This window comes from Cervus canadensis, chromosome 25, assembly GCF_019320065.1.
Source record: "Cervus canadensis isolate Bull #8, Minnesota chromosome 25, ASM1932006v1, whole genome shotgun sequence".
In the NCBI taxonomy this organism is placed as follows: domain Eukaryota; kingdom Metazoa; phylum Chordata; class Mammalia; order Artiodactyla; family Cervidae; genus Cervus; species Cervus canadensis.
Genome location: NC_057410.1, coordinates 52071495 through 52094961, shown reverse-complemented (window position 1 = coordinate 52094961; position 23467 = coordinate 52071495). Strand labels below are relative to the sequence as shown.

The following is a 23467-nucleotide window of genomic DNA, read 5'->3' as shown; positions in this document are numbered from 1 at the left end:
GACTGGGTTCAGGTCTCAGCTTCAACTCCACTTGTGGTGAAGGCTTGCGGAAGTTGATCAATCTGTCACCAGGTCCTGGCAATGACTACTTCTAGTGCCTAATGAGCGTCCTGTATCAACTCAGTCTTACAGGAGCCCCACGAGCCGGGTGCTGTTAACACTCCCTGTTTTACTGATGGGGAAGAGGAAGCACCAAGAAGTGGAGTAACTTGTAATATAACGAGCTGACAAAGCAGGTTTTAGACTTAGGCACTTTGGCTCCAGAACCTCTACTTTTAGTTTTAACTTGGTGAAAATAATAATAGTAATATCCTCATGGAATTGTTGCAGATGTCCACGAATAAATGCATTAAAAAGCACTTAACCTTGTACTTGGCACATAGAGTGCCCACTCATGTTGTGAGTGTGCCGTGGTAGCAAGCCCTCAAGCATGTTGTTGAATGCATAAACAAGTGATTCTTGTTTTTTCCCTGGCCCCTTGCATTTAAGATAAATGAATAATTAAGTGGCTGTGGGGCCAGGGAATAACCCAAATGAACTTAAAAATGAAATCAACAACCTTTGAAGTGGAGGCAGGTTGGAGACTAGTAATGGTGCCATTGGCAGAGACTCCCTTGTTCTCTAGAGATTCTCACGACAGCAGAAAACTTGGGCTCAGAGAAGTCCCAGGCTCCTGGGGTCAGCAGACTGGGCGGCTGGGACTTAACTCAGGCTTTCTGGTCCCTGTGCTAGAGCTCATGCCGTCTGGAAACTCCCAGGAGAAGCTGATATAGGATAAGAGGCTGGGAAAATTTCAGTGTGTTATGAGAGAACACAAAAGTTTTAATATTTATAGGGTGCTGTGGTATAACCTCATCTAAATAAATTGCCCAGTGCTTTAGTGGTTAGGGATCCTGGTGGCTCAGATGGTAAAGAATCTGCCTACAATGCAGGAGACCCAGGTTCAGTTCCTGGGTTGGGAACATTCCCTGGAGAAGGGAATGGCAATCCACTCCAGTATTCTTGCTGGAGAATTCCATGGAGAGGAGCCTGGGGGGCTACAGTCCATGGGGTTGCAAAGAGTCCAGCACGACTGAGTAACTAATACACTTAGTGGTTGTGTGCTAATTAAAACCTCCTATAAGTGAATGTATAAATTATTCACATTCAAACTCCTAAGATCAGATGTAGATAATGTAAAACCCCTTCCACCACGTTCTCTGACATATTCTCAAGAATATAGATGAAAAGGGTTTTTTAAAAGATCCACGAGCATGTAAAATTTGGGGGAAAAGCATAGAAGGCAAGTTTGCATGTTATGTCAAAATGCCAATAGTGGGAACTGCATATCATTACTGATAAATCATGCTGTGGTGAAATAAATACTTCCAGCAAATCCTATTTTTTCTGAGTTGTGCCAAAATATATTTGGTGGAACTGAGCTTGTTGTGGTCAGTGCTTTCAAATTAACAGGACTCTTAAAAAGACCAGATGTTCCTGCTTGACCTATAACTGATTTCTTGTACCCTAGTGCATATTTATATTCAAACTCTCAGCTTCATTTTCTCCGAAGATGTAAATAAGAGGGTTGGGAGTTTAGCCTAGTGCCTATGTAGCTAAACTCTGCATCCCATTAATTTTCCAGGATTTGGCGTTTTTGGAGATCTCAGGATGGTTTTATTAGTAAGCAGCCTCTTAGAGAAAGTACTTGTTCTTTTTTTTTTCCTTTCAACATCAGAATGAATATGATAATTTCTTATATGTTTCTACTAGAGTTGATAAGGCAAAGGAAATCGAATCAAACATGTCACAGTTACGTCAAAATAACATATATTAAGCTTTTTGTTTGTTTGTTGTTACTATGGATACTTGGAGAATTTTTAAACACACCAATATCAGGAACTCAGCTAGAGTTAGACTTTTATTGGTGGTGATTCTGTCCCCCAAATGCAATGTAAATCGACATTTTAAAACATACTTTTCAAAAGGACATAAATGCAAACTCTTAAGTTTTCATTTGTTTAGTGACTGAATGTTTTGGTCTTTCAGTTAGTCAGAATTTTTGCCAATTTAATTATCAGACAATTTCTGTAATGAAAGTATTTAATCTGGCAATAGGGAGTCACATTGAGCAATTTGAAAGATTTAAAAAGAGCAATACTACCATTCTGTCCACCTTACTTAGTCTATGTGGAAACAACTGGTTAATACTCAATCTGATTTTCTGGTTTACTCTTCAGAGGCCTAAGAGATATAATTTGGGCGGAGCAGGGAAACTAAATTTCACTATGTGCTGTGTGCCTTTGACCCTGAAAAGTTTCATCCCCCATGAGGTTTTGGAGGGGGCCTGCTTTTTGGTCTGTAGGGACTTACCTCCCCTGGTTCCCATATTACAGTAGAGAAAGTTTAGAAGACAAGCTATTCACTTGAGGCAAATCTTTTACTCTTGGTTCAATGTTTGGCTAAAGGGAAATTCACCACTTGTTGAATATTGCAAACAAATTCTCTTAAATTTGAAATGTTTATACATATCAGTAAATGGTCTCTGTTAGGTAGAATGGCTACTCACTTTTCCCTCAAGAAGGTGGGCAGCAGGCAGATGGAGAAGGTGTATATTCATGCCATAATACCCTGAGTAGAATCTGCTTGCTTAGAATTAGGCAAAATCTTCATTTACCTGAAGTAATTGATGCTTTGGGGTAGCCAGATGGTGAGCATACCCGTGTTTAAGGTAAGGTACCTTAATTTAGATCCAGATGGTCGGATTTAAAGAGGAAGCTTACCCAAAGTAAATGACCGTCTTATTCACTTTCAAAAGGGACACCCTTTTTCTTTGACAAACTTTGAGTCTGTGACAGTGACAGAAGACAGAATGAAAAGAGGAGGTCTTTTTCTTTCAAGGGTTATTCAGAGAGAAACCATGATCTCCAAGTAAAATGGGAGGATAAAATTGTGGTTTTCATAGAGAATTGCAAAAATCTCCTTTGCAAAAATCTTGTGGAGAGCGTAGAGGATTCTATGGGTAGGCATTTGATCATTTGTTATATTAGTGTGGAAGGTTTGATGCCTTGTACTTTTCCTGAAATGAACTAATTTCATTTCAGAAAACCATGGCATTTAATAAAAATAAGAAAACCACCATGTTTTTATGTTGAGAGCAGCCTTACTTCTCCCATTCACTCTGCACAGGAGCTATCTTTACATGAACAAATGCGAACATCTGGCTTTTTGACCCTCTATACAGGGCTCTGCACTGAAAAATCTAGGAGAACCATTTGTTTCTGTGAAAACTTTTTGTATGATTCCTTAATGTACTTATTTAGCCCATTGTTTTCCTGTCGAGGCACACACAACCATATGGCCAATCTGAGTCCAGTGTTGGATTTTGCTTATGGTTCAAAATGCTATCAGTAAACTAAATTAGAAAATATTGGGAAAAAAGTTTTGACCATTTAATACTCACTTATTCAGGGAGGAAAATTCATGTAATTGGTGTTTGTCTTGCTATGTTTTTTGGTCACCCTGGATAGTAATAAAGTATACCTTATTTATGAAAGAGTTAAATTAATTTTTCTGTGTATTTTTTCTTCAAAATAACTCTAAACAGGGCCTATCTGCTCTGGATCTCTTTCAAGCAAAGATAGACCTGTGACTGATTTCCCTATGTTGGGTTTGTGTAGCATGTTTATTTTCTCAAACCAATTTTTGCCGCCATGTATGCGGACGGGCTTGAGGCAACAGTATAGGGCAGTAATTTAGGTTTGCTTGAGGATGATGATGGCATTTGAGTGATATAAGAATGGGACTCGCTTCTTTAAACATGACTTTAAAGAGTGATATAAAAAGAGTGAAGAAGAAATAGTCTACCTTTAATATGTGTTTGACCGTCTATAAGGAAGGGCGTCCACCGTAACCCCAGGCTCATCCTCCTATCCCACCAGCAATGATCATAACCTCGTCGTCCCTTTAATTCAAAATTACACCAGTGGCTGGATCCCTCCAGATTTTCTCAAAGATCCATGCAATCCTGCTTTTTGCCACTAGAGAGTGGCTGCTCTCTCCAACAGAATTTTGCTACAGAGGATTTGAGAGAATCTTAAGATGCAAAACACTTCTTGCCCCTCCTGGTTCTTTGGACAGTCTGAAATAATTCACAAACAGGCCCAGCTGGATGTGGTCCTGATGGGGCTGTAAGTGGGGAGTAAGACTGACAAGCCCTTACTGAGTGGGGCTAAGCTGGGCTGAAGAGTCCCTGGCTCCCCACCCCGCTCCCTGTCCCCAGGTGTGCCCTCTTGGTCTCTGGATAAGCTGCTGGCTCCGGGCTTTAAGGAGCTCTGGCAGTGGTTGCAGAGAGACAGGGGTGACTTGAGTCCTCCCAGTGCAGACCTGTGCTGATTTGCAGGGTGAAGTCAGTTTAATTATTTGGATATTTTCTCATGACTCACAACTCAAAAAACAAACAAACAAACAAACAAAAACCCCGAAACCAAAGGATGTAAAAAGAATGAAGTTTTAAAATTATCCTTGTTGGTTACTTTTTATCCCTTTTAAGAAGAGGTTTGAGCACTACTAGTTGTGTTGCTGGATGGAAAAGTGTGTGTGTGTGTGTGTGTGTGTGTGTGTATGTGTGTGTGTATGTATGTGTGTATGTGTGTGTATATATGTGTGTGTATGTGTGTGTGTATGTGTGTGTATGTATGTATGTGTGTGTATGTGTGTGTCTGTGTGTGTGTGTCTGTGTGTGTGTGTGTGTGTGTTCAGGGACTCTGCAACCAGACTGCCTTGGTTTATGTCTTGACTCTACCACTTAATTAGCTTTATGACCTTGGCCAGGTTTCTTATTGTTCTGTGTCTGGTATCCTTATATGCAAAACGGGGATAATGATATCCTCTTTCCTGGGGTTATTGGGGAGGATATGAAATGAGTTAAGTAATAAAGTGCTTAAAACAGTGTCTGACAGTTGATAAGTATTTGTGGGTATGAAATACAATTATGTTATTACATGGCTGGATATCTATTCTTCGAGCTGGTACAGGGTCATTTAGGTTCAATGTTGTTGCCTTAGGCTTCCCCTTACTCGCAAGGCAGTGCGGAAATGGTCACTTTGGACATTCCTTCCACTGCTGTTTGTTTTGCCCCCTAAGCAGAGTTCAAAAGACAGGGAGAGAAAATCAGCAGAGTCCTTCTGCAATGAAGAAGAGAAGAAAAAGGCTGTGTTATTTCATTGCTAGAGAAACCCCACGCTTGGTCCAGACACTGCGATAGAGAGGGTCGAGGGAGCAAGAAGAGTGTGTGAAACAGAAGGAACTCGTAACTCTGATGCTTGCCCTGCTATCTCAGCAGTGAGAAGAGAAGAAAACAGTGACTGAAGGGTCGGGAGGGTGCCTGCCTTGTCTCTGGAAGCCAGTAGAGGAAAGAGAAAAACCTCGAGTGCCAGGGGAAAGGCGCATCAGTCATTAGCTACTGCTCTGCAGACTGCATTTGGGTTCCACCAGAAGCACTGTTTTATGATACTCACATACTTTTTCTCTTTCCTGTATTAAACAAATGAATATCAGATACTAGTTTATTTATCCTTATGAAAACCTAATGTTATGACTCAGGAAAGTAATTTTAGTGAGTACATAATACTCTTCAACAATGGTGATCAAGTACCTGGTACTCATTTTTGAGAAGAGTATTTAGTGCACAAAAATGAAAACAATTATGAATATTATGCTCGGTTTTTATAACACGATTATTCACATATGCACCACTTCCTACATACATATTGCTGGTATTATTGCATTATGTTTTTAGTTTACTACAATGGTTATTTAAAAAAATAGACTACACACTTGCTTATAGCACTGAATATTCAGCAGGAGCACTTTCCTTCCGAAATGGCAGAGCTTTAATGACTCATTGCAGTACATAAAAACACAGTCTAAACAACGACCCATTTTGCCTTAAAATGTTTTGTCATTGAGTAATAATTTGCATTTTGATTAACAGTCTTCACTTTAAATGGGACATGGTAACTTCCATGACCTTGTCCCTGTTCAGTTACTAAAAGCAGTTGAAGAGTAACTAGATGATCCACTGGATCACTTCTTTCAATCTTGGGAGTTTTTGTTACTAATCTTAAACTATTGCAACAGTAGGCAAATTGCTGTTGTGACAGAAGCAGCTTCAAAGATGATCACTCATTGTGCTGTATGTGTGGTCTGTATAGAGGTGGCCTAAACGGAAGCCTTCCAAAAATGCCCTGCATTTGTGAGGTTCTCTTGGTTTTGGTGGGTTCCACAATGAAACATGAATCAATCTGAATATGAGCAATGTTATGCAAATGTTTGTTTCCTTTGCATATATTAACTTTATGAAAAGGCAAACTGAAAATAATGGAACAGAAATTGTTTGTATCACATACTGTAATTTGTTGGCAGTATCAGCCAACGTTAATGCATTATTTCAGCTGAATCTTATCTTAATGATTTGACACAAGTAGCTTGCCTAGTGAACTTCCGCAGAAATAAGAAGAAATCAATTCTCTATATCCTTCAGAGGCAACATAGAGCTTTAAGCTCTACTTCTTAGCACAACCAAAATGTCAAATAGACAAGTTGTTAAGAAATCAAGTAATTTATTTTAGATAGAAGAGAATTAAAATACATGTATATTATTCATTTTTCTAGTTATGCTAAAGTGATATTCTTGGAATAACACTTCCAGGATGTTACTTTTGGTGGTGAAATTTCTTTACGATAATAGCAAGATTCTTTAAAAGATAAAAATGTTTTTGTTTGAGAAAGCAGGAGAAAAATAGACAACAAAATACTTTTCCCCATTACCTTCTGCCTCCTGCTGTTTTATTTTTACTTCTTGCTGTATTTATGTATGTATTTCATATCCTTACTGTATACTAAAGTGTTCTCTATTTTTAATTAATTTTTTGTATTTTTTTCCTACCTGGTGTACTGCTGCTACCTCAAACACTGCCTCAAATTTGCTTAAAAACCAAACTCATTATTTTCTATTCCCAATCTCTTTCTCTAGAGGTCTTTGATGTTTTTAGTGACAGTAAGCAGAAAAGAGGTCTCACTTCCACCACTTGAAGGCAATCATCAAATACATGCAGTGAAGATTATGTTTTTGAAACCCAACAGACACTGTTGCTTGTTGAGGTCACTGAACCTGAAGCTGGCTCTCTTTGTTAGGAAGGAGATGATCCAGGGAGAGAGAGGTATCAGAGACAGATGCGCAATACTGAGAGTTGAGAAAGCCAGACCCTGCAAGAGAGCAAATAGGACATTAACATGTGAGTCAAGGCCTTTTTAAAAGCTTATTTCTGTGCCACCTGTAGTCCACTTGCTCAGGTCTCCATCCGTCTCTGACCCTTAAAGTAGTGCCCAGGCTTCAAGACCTGTTCTTAACTTCCTCCTCCCTAAAGCCCTCTTTCAGTTCTTAAGACAGGTGGTTCTCAGCGAGGTCGGTTCTGCCTGCCAGCGCACATTTGCAGTATCTGGAGACTTTGGGGTTGTCACGACTGGGGAGAGGCATTGCTACTGGCCTCTAGCGGTAGACGTCTAGGATGCTGCTAAGCCCAAGACGGCCCTAAAAAGAGAATTATCCATCCTAAAATGTCACTAGTGTTGAGAATTCTAGCACTGAACCACTGATACTTACATTAAAAAAAAAAGAAAAGAAAAGTCAGTAGTGCCAAGGCTGAGAAACCTTGCTTCAGAAGATGTAATTTCTTCATACATTTGTCATGGCTTTTTGTGCAATACCTGTCTAGGCTTATGTTTTGTTTATTTTATCAGAGTATAAACTCCTTGAGGGAAGGAACATATATATTTATCTTTATCTCCACAGCATTAAACACTCAAGAATGATGACCAAGAGAAGCAAATGTATATAGATCTTGTAGCAAAAAGCTATCTAGCAGTAAAGTAATTTAGTATTTTAAAATCATCTCATCAAATTCAAGGACTATTTTATTTCTAATTTTTATTCAGTTATAGGTTCTCAACTTGAAAAAGACCCTAAGCATAGTCTAGTCCAATTGCTCTTCTTTTCCAAGGGGCTTGTTTTGATTTGCTAAATACTGAATTGAAATTCAATTGCAATCGTCCTCAGGTGCCAGACTGTGAAATTGGTATTTCCTCATTTAGACATTATCAAATATATGCTAGCCCTCAGTGCATGGATATATATACTGTGTGTAGGAATTCATTAAGAATATTAATTGCAGAAAAAGTCACTAGATGATCTTTATAGTTCCTTTCAACCCTGAGAATCAGCAATTTAAATTGCTGGCCTTACTAATGTATTTACTTACAATGTGAGGCAAAAAGAGACTTTTGAGCATGACGTGATTCCTGTGCATAAATATTTGGTTTATTAATTTCTCATTAGCCCAGAGGTATTCAGATATTCTACATATAATAAATTCCTACCCTAATAAATTCCTACCCTTATAAATTCCTACCCTTTAATTACTCAATACCAAAGACACCTTTAATTTTTTACCTAATGATCAGTACATTCTAAAGGCAACCTCTCTGTTGAACTCTTATGGAAATTTCCCCTAGTATTATTGGTAGTTTTTAATGTATTATATATATTTTTCTTTTCAGGTAGATTGCAAAGACCTTAAGGACAAAAATGATTCTATCTTGAAAAAAAATCCTGCCACACAGAGTGAAAATCTCACACATGACAGACAGTGTCTAATTGCTCAATGACAAGACTTGGGTTTCTCAGTACTTGGAAGTGAACGTATTTCCTTGTATATTAAATTTCATAAGTATCTTTTAAATGGCCTCAGGAAAGAAATATGAAGCTCAGTGACCATTTTAGTTAATAAAAATGTTAAGATTCAAGAACATTTTGTAAGACAAAGAAGCATGTGAAGAGAAAATTGTAAATGAGTGCATCTTAACAAAAAGTTACTGATATTTCATTAAGCAAAAACTATATTGCTATCAGTAGAAAATAGGGAAAATATTGCTAAGATGCTGGCAGATATGGAAAGAAAAACCTTTATGACCAATTGTCAAAATAAAACCTTGTTTATAAATTATGGGTGAACATTAATTTTGCTGTTTTTGAAATACAATTACCTTTTTCTCAGACACAGAAAATGTGGATTCCAGACCCAGCTTTGCACTAATTGCCTGTGTAACTTTAGATAAATCACTTATTTATGGAACTACTGAAACTACTTTTTCATTTTAGGAATTTATGAAAGCTGGACAATTTGTTTCTAAGATTGCTTCCAACTTTAACTTTATATTTTTTCTAAAGATTTATAGTTAAAACTTCTTTCCTAAATATTATCTCATTTTATCATCTCAACAGTTTCGTAAGGGAGGCCTAGAAATATTTTCCTTCTACTAATGAAAAAATAAACTCAGGCAGTAAAGTGATTTACCCAAGCCTGGTATGTAGCAGCTCAGTAATGCTTCAAGATAATTCTCGAAACCCCTCTCTCAGAGGAAATATACAATTAATCTTTAAAATGTCTTATTTTCTCTGTTTGAAAACTAAGCTTTTAAAAAGTAGTCCTTCAATAATACATGTGTCATAATTTTTGAAAGTGTAAACATTTACATTTTATGGTTTGATCCAGGGATAGCCAATAAGATTCAATACACATGTCAGCCTCTATTGATTGGTATAGCTCCCTGAAGTGCTGTGTTGAGAATAATTTTGAGGCCAAGTTTGGGCTCAGCGGGAAAGTGTGCCATGTGAGATTAAGCAAGAACTCTGTTGATGATGGGGAAGGCAGGGTGGGTGGCAGAATGACTGTGGGGATAAGAGCCTTCTAAAGAGATGGCTGTAGCACTCAGCAATGTTTTACCAAGGGTTTGATATTGACTTGCCTTAGCTACAGTTTTAACTAGTATTATTTAAAAAGTTTGGGGCTTCTACAGTGGCTCAGTGGTAAAGAATCGGCCTTCAATGCAGGAGACCCAGATTCAATCTCGTCAGAAAGATCCCCTGGGGAAGGAAATGGCAATTCACTCCAGAATTCTCCTGTGGGAAATCCTATGGACAGAGGAGCTTGGAGGGCAACAGTCCACGGGGTGGCAAAGAGTAGGACACAGCTGAGGGACTAACCGCACACACACATATAAAAAGTGTAATTAACGTAGGAATCTTTTCACAAATAATGGCCCTCTTTTTAAGTTAAAGGAGTGTCTGTCTTCAAGTACGTAGTTTGGGTATTTTGATTTGAAAAAATGCAGAGGGTGTTTCTAGAGTTTAAATGAGCTACAACTTTACAGCTTGATCTGAAAACCAGAGTGGATTCAATATGATATATATATGCACATATTGACATGCATATTTACTATACAGATATTTATTATATTAATTATCTTATTATATTAACATGTAATAACATATATAGCAAATATATATTGTGAGTGGTAAAAGCCATTGGTCTCTGGATTATTCTGTGTAAATGTATGTTATATCATTCTAAGAAAGGTCGAAGATGCTGTGAACCAGTGGCTGCCATTTATTACCTGCCTGCTGTTCATCTAGTCACACCTTTACATCCTCCTTTTCCATTCTACTAAGCTTTGCGATGCTTTTTAAGTTGGGCATGGTTATTTCTTTTTAAGCAATGAATAGCTGCACCTTACAGAAATTTAGTAATCATCCAAGATGATATGGTTAAGAGATGTTGTGGAGTCAGAATGCAGACCACGTTTTGTCAGGTTTCAAAGTCCTTTTCCTTAACAAAACCAGGCCACGTCTCGCTGAAGTTTGAGGATGTAGCTGTTTCTTAGTGATCATCTGTGTCTTACTTGTGTCTAATGACAACTTTTGGATTTGATTTCATTGTCTTTACTGGTTGAAAGTTTCAGAGAGGAGAGAGAGGCATACCACAAGGGAGAATGACTGTTTTCTAATATTTTCCAATATGACGACGAGTTGTTTTTCTGTAACGTGTCAGTTTTGCCCAATAAGCACAACTCTGGGCTTCCCTGGTGGCTCAGCTGGTAAAGAATCCACCTGCAATGCGGGAGACCTGGGTTCAACCCCTGGGTTGGGAAGATTCCTTGGAGAAGGGAAAAGCTACCCACTGCAGTATTTTGGCCTGGAGAATTCCATGGACTGTATAGTCCATGGCGTCGCAAAGAGTCAGACACAACTGAGCGACTTTCACTTTCACTGGGTTTAGAGAATTTACTTTAGTTGAGACAAAAAGTTTCCTGAAAATTTTTTGTTGTTGGGGAAATATGCATGAAGTATGCTTTTGTACCATTCATGTACTTAAGTTTGGTTCAGGAAAAAAGTGTCTTGTAATTTGCAAATGTATTTTATTAACAGAATTATATAAAGTGGTCATAACTTAAGTCATAAATGTTACTGAGAATGTCATTTTCTTTTTTCCAGATTCCTTGGTGTCACTCAGTTTTCACCTACACATGCCAGAAAGGCATTTCCTTGTTTTGACGAGCCAATCTACAAGGCTACTTTCAAAATCAGCATCAAGCATCAAGCAAGCTATTTATCTTTATCCAATATGCCAGTGGAAACTTCCGTGTTTGAGGAAGATGGATGGGTTACGGATCACTTTTCACAGACCCCTCTCATGTCCACATACTATTTAGCCTGGGCAATTTGCAACTTCACATACAGAGAAACTACCACCAAGAGTGGGGTTGTAGTAAGTATTTTAAGCTTAATGTTGTTTTTGGATAATATACGCTGATATCTCGATTAACAATAAATCATTTTTTTCTTCTTCCCATCTTATATAGCTGAATTCTTTTCTTAATCCTTGGAAGGAAAATTATCTTCTTGGTTTCAGAGTCAGAGAGGAACTTCTCTTCCTTACCCAGCCTTCTTATTAATTTAATCTCTTTCCCACCCCTGACATTCCTGTTCCTTTTGATCACCTGATTATCTCAGCAACAGCTGTTGTCTGTTATGGGAAATTGCCTGTTTTTATTTATATGATGGTAAAACTTCTTTTTATTATAAAATATTTCACATATAAAGAAAATGTGGAGAATATTATAAGCTCCATATACCTACTAGCCAGCTCTATAGAATCTAAACATTTTACCACCTTTTTCCAGTCTCATTTAATTTTTGAAAAAGTGAAACATGTTGGATAGAATTGAAGCCCTCTGTGGACCCCTGCCTGATATTATTGCCTTGTCTCCTACCTCCTACCTGGCCCTGAATTTAACTTTTGTCATTTCTATGCCTATTATCACACAATTAGGTATATTATTCATTATTAAGTATAAATCTGTTTAAATAATTCCATGCTTTAAAATTTCATAAAAGTGGTTTTATATTATACATGATCATTTCTTCAACTTATTTTTATTTGATTTCATTTTTTGCTTAAAATTATGTTTTTGTGGCTTATCTGGATAGAGTGGTTGAATGAATATATTAAAATTTCCCTTCCTCCTATAGATGAACAATTTAATGTTGCCTGATTTTTCAGTGACTAATGACAATGCTCAGTGAACATTTTTGCACCTAAATTCTCTGCTGATGTGCTAGAATTTCTGTAATGTATGAAGCTTCTTTTAACCCATAGCACCCATGTGTATAGAAATATGTACTTAGAGAAGGGTGTTATATAGGAAGCCTAGAGAATTCACTCTGTGTCTTAAATTTATAACAAAAGTCAATTGGATTCTTTGTGATCATTACCATTTGTGACACCATTATTTCAGGTGCTTTTAACATGCTATTGTCTTGGATTAATCAGACTAAAGCAGGCCATGCTCACTTAACAACTTTCTCTTCATTTCCATGGCTCACGCAATAAATATGCATTTATTTTAAATATCATGTCAACCCTAAAGCAAGGTATTATAATTCCATTTTTCCAAGCAAATAAATTTAGGTGACGCCAGTGGTAAAGAACCTGCCTGCCAATACAGGAGACATTAGAGATGTGGGTTTGATCCCTGGGTCGGGAAGATCCCTTGGAGGAGGAAATGGCAACCCACTCCAGCATCCTTGCCTGGAGAATCCCACGGACAGAGGAGCCTGGTGGTGTATGGTCCATGGGGTCGCAAAGGGTCGGACATGATTGAAGAGACTTAGCATGCACAATTTAGGTTTAAAGAGGTGAAATAACTTTATCAGAGCAAAAGGTAAGTGAGTGGTAGGGCTGCAAGACTAACTTCTTATGGTATGACCCTACATTTTGGGCTCTCAGCCCCCACACCCTGCCTCATGCTGTATTTACCATTTCACCTGTGTGTCTATATGAGAGTTCAGGTAATGGTTCTTTACATCCAACGGGCATTGTATTGGTGTTACTCAAGACATAACAGAAAAAGTGAATAGAAATCTATTTTCTTATTCTGTAGGAAGTCCATAGCTTTATAACGCCTAAATTTTGAATAATAGGTTTGGATAAATAAATTTTTCTCACTGTTAACTTTCAATTTAAATCACCACAGAGCCTATTTAAAAGATAAAATTTGCTTGCATACAAAATTAATGCCATTATTAACTGCATATGGTGGGTTAATCTACATAATCATTAAAAATAATACCCCTAAATACTGACTGTAGAAGACTAGAAAAAAGACATTTTGCTCTTTTGGACTTATACTTATTTAATATGTTGAATTCCTCTGGTATTTCTTGATATCTCCTATGGATAGATACTACAAGGCTATTCATGTTGGACTGTACAAAGAAAAGGAATACTAATATATTTCATTTCCTTTTACATCTTCAAAAGTTGATGAGAGTTGCTGTGGGTCTCTTAGGAGCATAGGGTACATTGGAAGTGTTTTTCTCCTAGTATGATTTCTTTATCCTAAAAGTATTCTCAGCTCTACACAATTATACTTGTTGCTAAGTGAACCATGTTTTAGAATCAGATACACCCCAATTATTTAGATGTGACTTTTATTAGAGTTAAGAATTCAAGTAATTAGTAAGCATTAAAAAATTCCTACTTAATTATTTTTATGGAGAAAAGAGAAAGCATGCTACTAGAGAACGTTGGAAGGTCAACTGAAATAAAATTTTTGTTGTATAATCTAAAAATACTAACAGTAGTAAAAAGGAAAGCAAGATTGCTGTTGGGAGCCCTTATTTATCAACTGTGGAACTAAAATGTAAAACCTGGTTCTCTTGTTTTGTCACCCCATGGAAATCCAGTCTGTTTTCTTTTTATTGCTGTTCCTCTTTATTACTGAGAACACATGGAATGACATTTCTGAACTCTTTAACAGCTAGGAGTGGAAGTTTACCTTTAGAATCTCGGGTGTGGGATGGTCATATGAAATCCAGGTGATCATTTTGAATCAGAAACTGAAGCAGTTTCCTTTGAAATATGAGAGAGTAACTTGAGTAGCATCTTAATATACAGCTGAATGGAAGCAGAGCGTCAAGTACTTGAAGCATCATTATTTGCTTATCAAGTTATGTGTATTTTGCAAGGCACTAATTAGTTACTCAGTTGTGTCCGACTCTTTGCAACCCTGTGGACTGCGAGACTCCTTTATCCATGGAATTCTCCAGGCAAGAATAGTGGAGTGGGTTGCCGTTCCATTCTCCAGGGGATCTTCCTGACCCATGGATCAAACCTGGCTCTCCTGCATTGCAAGGAGATTCTTTATCACCTGAACCACCAGGGAAGCCCTTGCAAAACACTATCCTAAGTAATTAAGAAGATTAAGAAAGTCTAAGATCCTTCCAATAGTGTGAGTGAAGGGCAACTTTTAAGTGGAATCCATACCTGTCGAATGTTAAGTTTCCTGCTGCTACTGCTAAGTCACTTCAGTCGTGTCCGACTCTGTGCGACCCCATCCCTGGGATTCTCCAGGCAAGAACACTGGAGTGGGTTGCCGTTTCCTTCTCCTACGCATAAAAGTGAAAAGTGAAAGTGAAGTCGCTCAGTCATGTCCGACTCTTCGCGACTCCATGGACTGCAGCCTACCCGGCTTATCCGTCCATGGGATTTTCCAGGCAAGAGGACTGGAGTGGGGTGCCATGTTAAGTTTACCCATCCCCAGAATGGCTTAGCATTTTTCTAGTTAGTTGGCAACATTTAGAAATTGGGAAATGGCACATAACATTATTTATATCTGGCTTCTCTTGAAAAATTGGGAAATCTTGTGACAGCAGGCTCACATTCTCACTTGGCAACGTTTGTTCATTCATTTATTCCTTCAGCAAGCTATCACAGAGTTTAGTGCCATAAAAACAAGCATTTTATTGCTTTCAGAGTTTCAGTGGGTCAGAAATTTAAAAGACCCAACAGAAACACTTTGTCTTTGCTCAGTGATGTCAAGGGGCTCAGCTGGGGAGACCTGATGGCTGACTTGACAGCTTGAAGCCAGGATCATCTGGACCATCTTCACTAATTTGTCTGATGATTGTTCTGTTAGTCTTCTGGGATATCAAATAGGACATCTGACCACAGCATTTATGTGTGGCCTTTCCATACGGTCTGGGCTTGCTCACAGCATCGTGGCCTCAGGCTTGTTGGATTTCTTATATGGTTGTTCAGAGTTCTAAAGATGAGTGTCTTAAAAGAACTATGTGAAAGCTCTATGGCCACTGGTGACTTATCCTCTGGGGTCACACAGCATATTGGGCTTTCCTGGTGGTTCAGCTGGTAAAGAATCCATCTGCAATGTAGGAGACCCAGGTTGAATCCCTGGTTGGGGGAGATCCCTTGGAGAAGGAAATGGCAACTCCCTCCAGTATTCTTGCCTAGAAAACCTCATAGTCAGAGAAGCCTGGAGGACTACAGTCCATAGGGTTTCAAAGAGTTGGACACAACTGAGCGTCTGAATATACATACATATATATATATCACTTCTATCACATTTTAATAATTGCAAGTGAGTCACTTAAGGATAGCCTGAGCATGTAATCCAGGGGTCATCACATTAAGAGTGTCTGAAGTCCCAGTAGTTTCTGAAGTCACATCTTTGGCTTCATCATGTGTTCCCGACAGTGACCTGCATTTTTTTTTTTTTCCCTAAGGGCATTTATTTTAAGACTATTTTGCCATAAAGTGTGTTAATTTCGAGCTCATCAAAGCCTGGCTCTTTTCTGTTTCTTCTGTTTTGCTTGGAAACTGGGTAGTTTGTTCTGAAGCTCATGTCTCCTGGTTTGTATTTTTCATATCCAGGGAGAATTAGCTTGAAAATATGTTTTAATAATTATTTCTTATTTTCCATGGTACTACATGCAACAGCGTTGCCAAACTTTCTTTCACTTAATAACAAAGGTCCTCTTTCGAAATTTCAGCTTCCAATACATTTACCTTAATGTCTTTCAAGCTGCCACCACCAGCTTCCTCAAGGGCTATAAATCTTTGGCTAGAGGATCCCCTCAAGGGTCTTCCAGCTTTTGCCAGCAGTTCAGTCCCAAAGCCAATGTCACATGTTTTCAGGCTTTTGTTGAGGGTGCCCCACTCCCAGGTACTAAGATAGTTTCCGGTTGGTATTGCTGAATGATAAGTCACTCTAAATCTTAGCAATAAATCAGAATAACCAGTGCTTGTGCTAAGTCACTCTAAATCTTAGCAATAAAACAGAATAACCAGTGCTTGTGCCTGTTGCATTCTGTGGGTCAGGAGTACGGACAGCATGGAGCAGGGTATGATTCATCTCTGTTCTTTGCTGTCTCAGCCGGGAAAGCTTGACTCCCGGGAATGACCCAACAGCTGAGGGCCAGAGTCATCGGAGGCCAGTCTGCAGTAACTTTCTGTGCTTGTCGTTGGTTGTTGCCGGGATCTCAGTTGGGGCCCTTATCTGGATCACCTATGAATGGTCTCCCTTTGAGGCCTGAGCTTCCTTGCAGCCTGGTATTTCAGACTTGTTACTGGTGACTCAAGCCTCCAAAGGTGAGTGTACCAAGAGATTTACACTGCCTGCTCTTTCCATTATAAATGGTTACGTAGATTGAGTTAGTCACCATCTTTTTTTTTTTCTCTCTCTCTTCCTTGTAGCCGGGCAGAGGTTATGTTTTCTTTCCTGACCTAGTCTACCAGGTTAAACATTATCACTGTTGCTGCATTCTGTTACTTACAAACTTAGATTCTAGCAGTCGGGACATAGTCGCCATCTTTCAGTGGGAACAGCGTCAAAGAATTTGAAGGCTTGCTTGGAAACCACCACAGTTGTTCTAAGTGTTATAGAGATCATAAAGTCACAAGCACAGGACCTGACATGTGGTGCTCACTCTGATGATGACAAATTGATGATATATTCTGAAGTCATAGAAAGGAGAAGGGATATGTAAGTTTGAGAGGTAGATGGAAATCTAGATTGTAAAAGGGTTTATGTCTGTTTTAAAATTATCATTCAGTTAACAGTAAGATCCACTGGAAATTTAAGACCTGGAAGCATGACATGTGTAGTTTTTAAAATCTCCTTGAGAGAAGCATGCAAAATATGTGCACGTGAGGAGACTGGGAATAGGGGTCCATTTAGCTAAGAAAGTCTGGACTAGAGTAGTTATAATTTAAATAGATAAGATAGTGTAGTTATAAGAGGCATTTTAAAGAAAGAATTGGTAGGACTTGGTGAGGGATAAAATATAAAAAAAGTGAACATTGAGGAAGCAGAAGACTAAGAGTCAAGAATGACTTTAAGGTTTAGAGTAATAATAACTCTATAGTTTCTGCCCTCCAGATTCACTATGTATTCTGAACTGATTCTCACAACCAATGAGAGCTTTGGTTTTTTTTTGGCCAGTCTGTTGGATGCACACTCTACACTACCCGAGTGGTCTCTTCTTCCTGTTATAACTGGTTATGTAGAATTTTATTAGCCAGCTTTTTTTTTTTTTTTTAATTAGCAAGAGTAGGAAACTCAATCTGAGCTTAAGCAAAAAGGGAAATGTGTAAGAAAAAATGGAGTGTGTCAAAGAATTCCGGGTGAGGGGCAGACCTGAAACTGAGCACAGTGAGATATTTGGAAATGCTGCTTCAGATCCTTGTCAGTGCTCCTTCTGCTCTGATTTACTCTCTCTCTGAGGACAGGCTTCCTCTGTTCTTGTGCATCAGGTGTTTCTCTGACGCACGTGGTAGAATTTTGCTTCCAGAAGTTCCCAAGTTTTTTGTATATTGCCATGCAGGCCCTAAGAGGGAAACTGCCGTTTACAAATTTCCAAACTCACAGGAAGTGTATCGGCTGTCCTTGTTTGAGTCATGAGATCGTCTCTGGACACTGTGTCTAGAGGATACACATCACAGGAAAATGACATCTTCTGTTTCACCTTATGGATGGGACTGTGAGTTGCAAAAAAAGAGGAATTACCGAAGAAGAGCTGCCGAGTGAAAAGCAACTGCAAGTGCCGCAAATATACTCTTCATTTTTTTTCGTGTGTGGACTGATTAAAATAGGAAGGATACATAAAATTGACAGTGATGGTGTGTGTGTACACACACCTGTACCTAGGAAAGTATACTTACTCATACATGTGATGCACATTTCTGATACTAGAGTTCTAATGAGAGCTCTAGTATATACACTTAAAACATGTAATCATTCTATGTTGTTTCCTACTGGAAATAAAATTTAGGTCTCATTTTAACAGAAGTGGCGGAGTATAGGTTAATGTACTCTAAGCACTTAAAAAATTCATATTAAAAAATCCATGTTAATATTAAGAGTTCTTTTGTTTAGACTGCATTACAAATATAGTAATGGTCCACAGAGAAAGAAAAAGTAATGACAAAAGGGTTGGATTACAATCTGTTCAGGAATATAAGTGGAGGCTTCTTGATTATCCCAAGAAGAAATAATCCTCTTTGTCTTAGAATCCCCTAGGAGACTTTGTATACTCATCTCTCACAGTCATTATCCTCCTGTTTATAGTCCTTTCTTGCTGGCCTCTTTGTTCCTCTAGACTGAATTCTTTGAAGTCAGGCACTGTATCTTGCTCATCTTTGTAAGATCAGCCATTCCTATTGCATATAAAAAATGGGAGATAGTGAAAATCCAGTGTATGTCTAAATAAGTGAATCCCTTCAGAGAAGTCATGATGTCAGGAGTTTCCAAAACTTTTTGGTTAGCTTAATGGTGGTGGTGGTTTAGTCTCTAAGTCATGTCCAACTCTTTTGACTGCATGGACTGTAGCCCGCCAGGCTCCTCTGTCCATGGGATTCTCCAGGGAAGAATACTGGAGTAGGTTGCCATTTCCTTCTCCAGGGTATCTTCCAACCCAGGAGTAAAATAAAAATTTGGCATAAAAATTCGTGAGAAGTAATTTTGACCAGTATTGACTGTAAGTAGCAAATGTTGCAAAACACATATCCTCACTTTTTAAGGACTTTGTTGGAAGGTGTTGTTCAGGAGAGTTGAATACTGAGGGTTTTACTGAAAATAGGGAACTGGATTCAGTTCAGTCTCTAGGCTCTGGAGGATCAGGTACGGAGGAGGAGAAATGACCAGGGATTGTCTCTGTCATCTACCAGGAATGGAATGACTCCGAGTGCTCATTGGCTGGTGATAGCTGGGCTTGTGGGCCTGGGCTGGCTGCCATGTGGGTGTCTGTCTTGGAATCTTGGGGCCCAACTTAACCTCTGCTACATGAGAGATATGCCTGAGCCAGGCTTGGGTCATCCAGTCAGGTCTGTATTCTTGTCAGCAGGCTATGTGGCCAGGTCAGGCATTTGTTGGAGTCAAGGAGTTTGAGAAATTAAAAAGGAAAAAAAAATACAGTTGATGTACCTTCTTACATTTTATTAGTATGGTAGGAATAGAACCAATGGCTTTTGTTAAGGAGTGAGTATAGAGTGAAGAAATGGAGGCAATGATTGTAGACTGTGTCCTTAAGACTGTGTCCTTAAGAGTGCTAGTTAAGGGAAAGGAAAAGAAAATACATGTATGCAGAGCCTAGTGCAAGTGAGTTTTAGATACAGCAGTGCTAAATCTGTATAAGAGAAAAACAAAACTTTTCTTTTTTAAAAAATAATTTTATTTGTTTGTTTATTTTTGGCTGTGCTGGGTGTTGGTTGCTACCCAGGCTTTTCTCTGGTGCTTTTCTCTGGTAGCGGTGCATGGGCTACTCATTGCAGGGGCTTCTCAGAGAGCGTGGGCTCCAGGGCGCACAGGCTTCAGGAGTTGCGAAACGTGGGCTCAGTACTTGTGACTCCAGGCTCCACAGCACAGGCCCAATAGTTGCCTGTGGGCTCAGCTGCTCAATGTCTTGTTAGATCTTCCTGGATCAGGGATTGAATCTGTGTTGTGTCTCTTGGATTTGCAGGCAGATTCTTTACCACTGAGCCACCAGGGAAGCCCCTAAAAAGTTTTCTGACAGTTGTCATAGAGCTACCAGATGTTCAGTAGCTTGCTTTTGTAGGGGAAATATCCAATACTCCTTTGTACTGTTCTGTAAGTTTTCAGAGCCAAGGAATAGGGATAAAGAAAGCAGATGTGGGAGACTCCACCTGGGAGACTGCACAAGACTCATGCGGCCAGCCATCAAGAGGATTCGACACTTAGTGACAGTGAAACATTGTTGAAAGTATGGGCAGCGGTTCCCAGAGAGGTAGAGAAGCAGGGGAACCTGATAGCTTACGGTGAACGGTGTCAGATTCGTGATTTCCAAAAAAGAAGATTTAACTTTAGGACCAGGGACCAGGCTTGATCACTCAAGAGCTTTTGTGTAGCAGAGTTTCATTAAAGTATAAAAAGGGACTGAGAATGCTTCTGGCACAGACATCAGAAGGGGAATGGAGAGCGCCCCCCTCGCTAGTCTAAGCAAGGGAGTTATATATACTTTTAAAATTTGTTATTACAATAACTCAAAAGAATGTCTCAAGGTTGTAAAGATCTTAATAGACCCACTCCCATAATTTAAGTTTTAAGATAACAGGATTAGCCAGAAGGTTTTCAGGAAGGAGAAACTGTCCTCAAGCAGGATACATTGTTGTTATTTAATCCTTAGTACAGAGTTTAAACTGAGTTGTGTAATCATCAGTTCCAGGCTTAAAGAAAAAAAAAAGCATTTTATGTGACTAAGAGTAAGGAGTGTAGAGAAAAAAAAAAGTTTGTCCTCTCCTCCTCCTTGAGAACCCCAGACCCCTCTCTCCTCCTTGGGGACCCCGGATTTCTTATCGACCTGCCTACGAATTGACTTTCTCAAACCCAGATGGGAGTGATGGTCATGGAAAATGGATTGGGACAGAGGAATAGCAGTCACCATGAGAATAAAAGTCAGACTAGTGTGATGAAGTGGGTGAGGTGGGAAGCTGTCTTAGGAAGGTTTCAGGTTTCAGGGTGAGTTGGAGGAATTCTCACTGCAGTTTAGTGGAGTTGGCATAATGTTATTGCAAAGTTGGATGGAAGGTGATTAAAGACACAATCATGGAGACAGCTGAGATAAAGTAGCAGTGAGATCACGTTAGAACAAACATCAAAACCATTGAGAGGGAATCCTTGAGTAGGGCAGCCTTAAGCCAGGCTTTAGACTTCTGAAGTGTGAGTGTCACGGTTGGAGACCTAGATGGGGAAGAAAATTAGTGAGCTGCATTAACTCCAAAAGAGAAGAGTTTTTCCATAAAAGTGGAGAAAGTGAAAGTGAAAGTCGCTCAGTCGTGTCCGACTCTTTGAACCCCATGGACCATACAGTCCATGGAATTCTCCAGGCCAGAATACTGGAGTGGGTAGCCTTTCCCTTCTCCAGGGGATCTTCCCAACCCGGGGATTGAACACAAGTCTCCCACATTGCAGGCGGATTCTTTACTACCTGAGCCACAAATTGGGGTATAAAAGCAGCAGTAGAAAGTCAGGAAAGAGCTGATCCCTCTATGGCTCTGCAGGTGGTTGAGAGAGGATCTAAATATAGATGAGAATGTGAGCAAACCTTTGACCTTTTCATGTCATGTGTCCACAGGACTGGTAAAGGTCAGTTTTCAAAGAAAACTGCCCAAAGAAAGGCAATGCCAAATAATATTCAAACTACTGCACAATTGCACTCGTCTCATATGCTAGCAGGGTAATGCTCAAAATTCTCCAAGCCAGGCTTCAGCAATATGTGAACCGTGAACTTCCAGGTGTTCAAGCTGGATTTAAAAAGGCAGAGAAACCAGAGATCAAATTGCCAAAATCCGTTGGATCATCGAAAAAGCAAGAGAGTTCTAGAAAAACATCTACTTCTGCTTTATTGGCTACACCAAAGCCTTTGACTGTGTGTATCACAACAAACTGTGGAAAATTCCTCAAGAGATGGGAATACCAGACCACTTACCTGCCTCCTGAGAAATCTGTATACAGGTCAGCAAGCAACAGTTAGAACTGGACATGAAACAATAGACTGGTTCAAAATCAGGAAAGGAGTAGATAAAGGCTGTATATTGTCTCCCTGCTTATTTAAATTATATGCAGAGTTCATCATGCGAAGTGCCAGACTGGATGAACCACAAGCTGGAATCAGAATTGCCAGGAGAAATATCAATAACCTCAGATACGCAGATGACACCACCCTTATGCCAGAAAGTGAAGAAGAACTAAAGAGTCTCTTAATGAAAGCAAAAGAAGAAAGTGAAAAAGCTGACTTAAAAGTCAACATTCAGAAAACTAAGATCATGGCATCTGGTCCCATCACGTCATGGCAAATAGATGGGGAAACGATGGAAACAGTGACAGACTTTATTTTGTTGGGCTCCAAAATCACTGCAGATGGTGATTGTAGCCATGAAATTAAAAGATGCTTGCTTCTTGGAAAAAACGCTATGGCCAACCTAGACAGCACATTAAAAAGCAGAGACATTACTTTGCCAGCAAAGGTCCATCTGGTCAAGGCTATGGCTTTTCCAGTGGTCATGTATGGATGTGAGAGGTGGACTATAAAGAAAGCTGAGCACTGAAGAATTGATGCTTCTGAACTGTGGTGTTGGAGAAGACTCTTGAGAGTCCCTTGGACTGCAAGGAGATCCAACCAGTCCATCCTAAAGGCGATCAGTCCTGGGTGTTCATTGGAAGGACTGATGTTGAAGCTGAAACTCCAATACTTTGGCCACCTCATGCGAAGAGCTGACTCATTGGAAAAGACCCTGATGCTGGGAGGAATTGGGGGCAGAAGGAGAAGGGAAAGACAGAGGATGAGATGGCTGGATGGCATCACTGACTCAATGGGCATGAGTTTGAGTAAACTCCGGGAGTTGGTGATGGACAGGGAGGCCTGGCGTGCTGCGATTCATGGAGTCGCAAAGAGTTGGACACGATTGAGCGGCTGAGCTGGAGTGACGGTGAACAGTGGTAGCAGAATCAGGGGTTTGCGTAAAGGCTGAGAGCTGTTGATACGAAGGGTAGAACGCTAGCCTGGAGGGACATGTCCACAACAGAAGAGAGAGGGGGCTGAGTAGGCAGAATTTAGTGGGTGGAGGAGATTATATGACTGTCCTGCTCCAAGGTTTCCATTGAGATGTTGGTGTAACGGAGTGTGCCTTAGCAAATCTCCATCTCCTGCTGGCTGGCCTGGACTGATGGTGGATTAAGTGATGAATGATTATGAGTTTTGTTGTATAATCCACAA

General features: G+C 39.5%; 1 protein-coding gene across 1 annotated transcript in view; it reads left to right on the top strand.

Annotated features, from left to right (window-relative positions):
* TRHDE (thyrotropin releasing hormone degrading enzyme) overlaps positions 1-23467 on the top strand; it is a 427468-nt gene that overhangs the window by 2278 nt on the left and 401723 nt on the right. The window contains exon 2 of the mRNA XM_043447137.1: positions 11372-11645. Coding sequence (XP_043303072.1) covers positions 11372-11645 — 274 coding nt within the window. The remainder of the gene's footprint in view (positions 1-11371; positions 11646-23467) is intronic.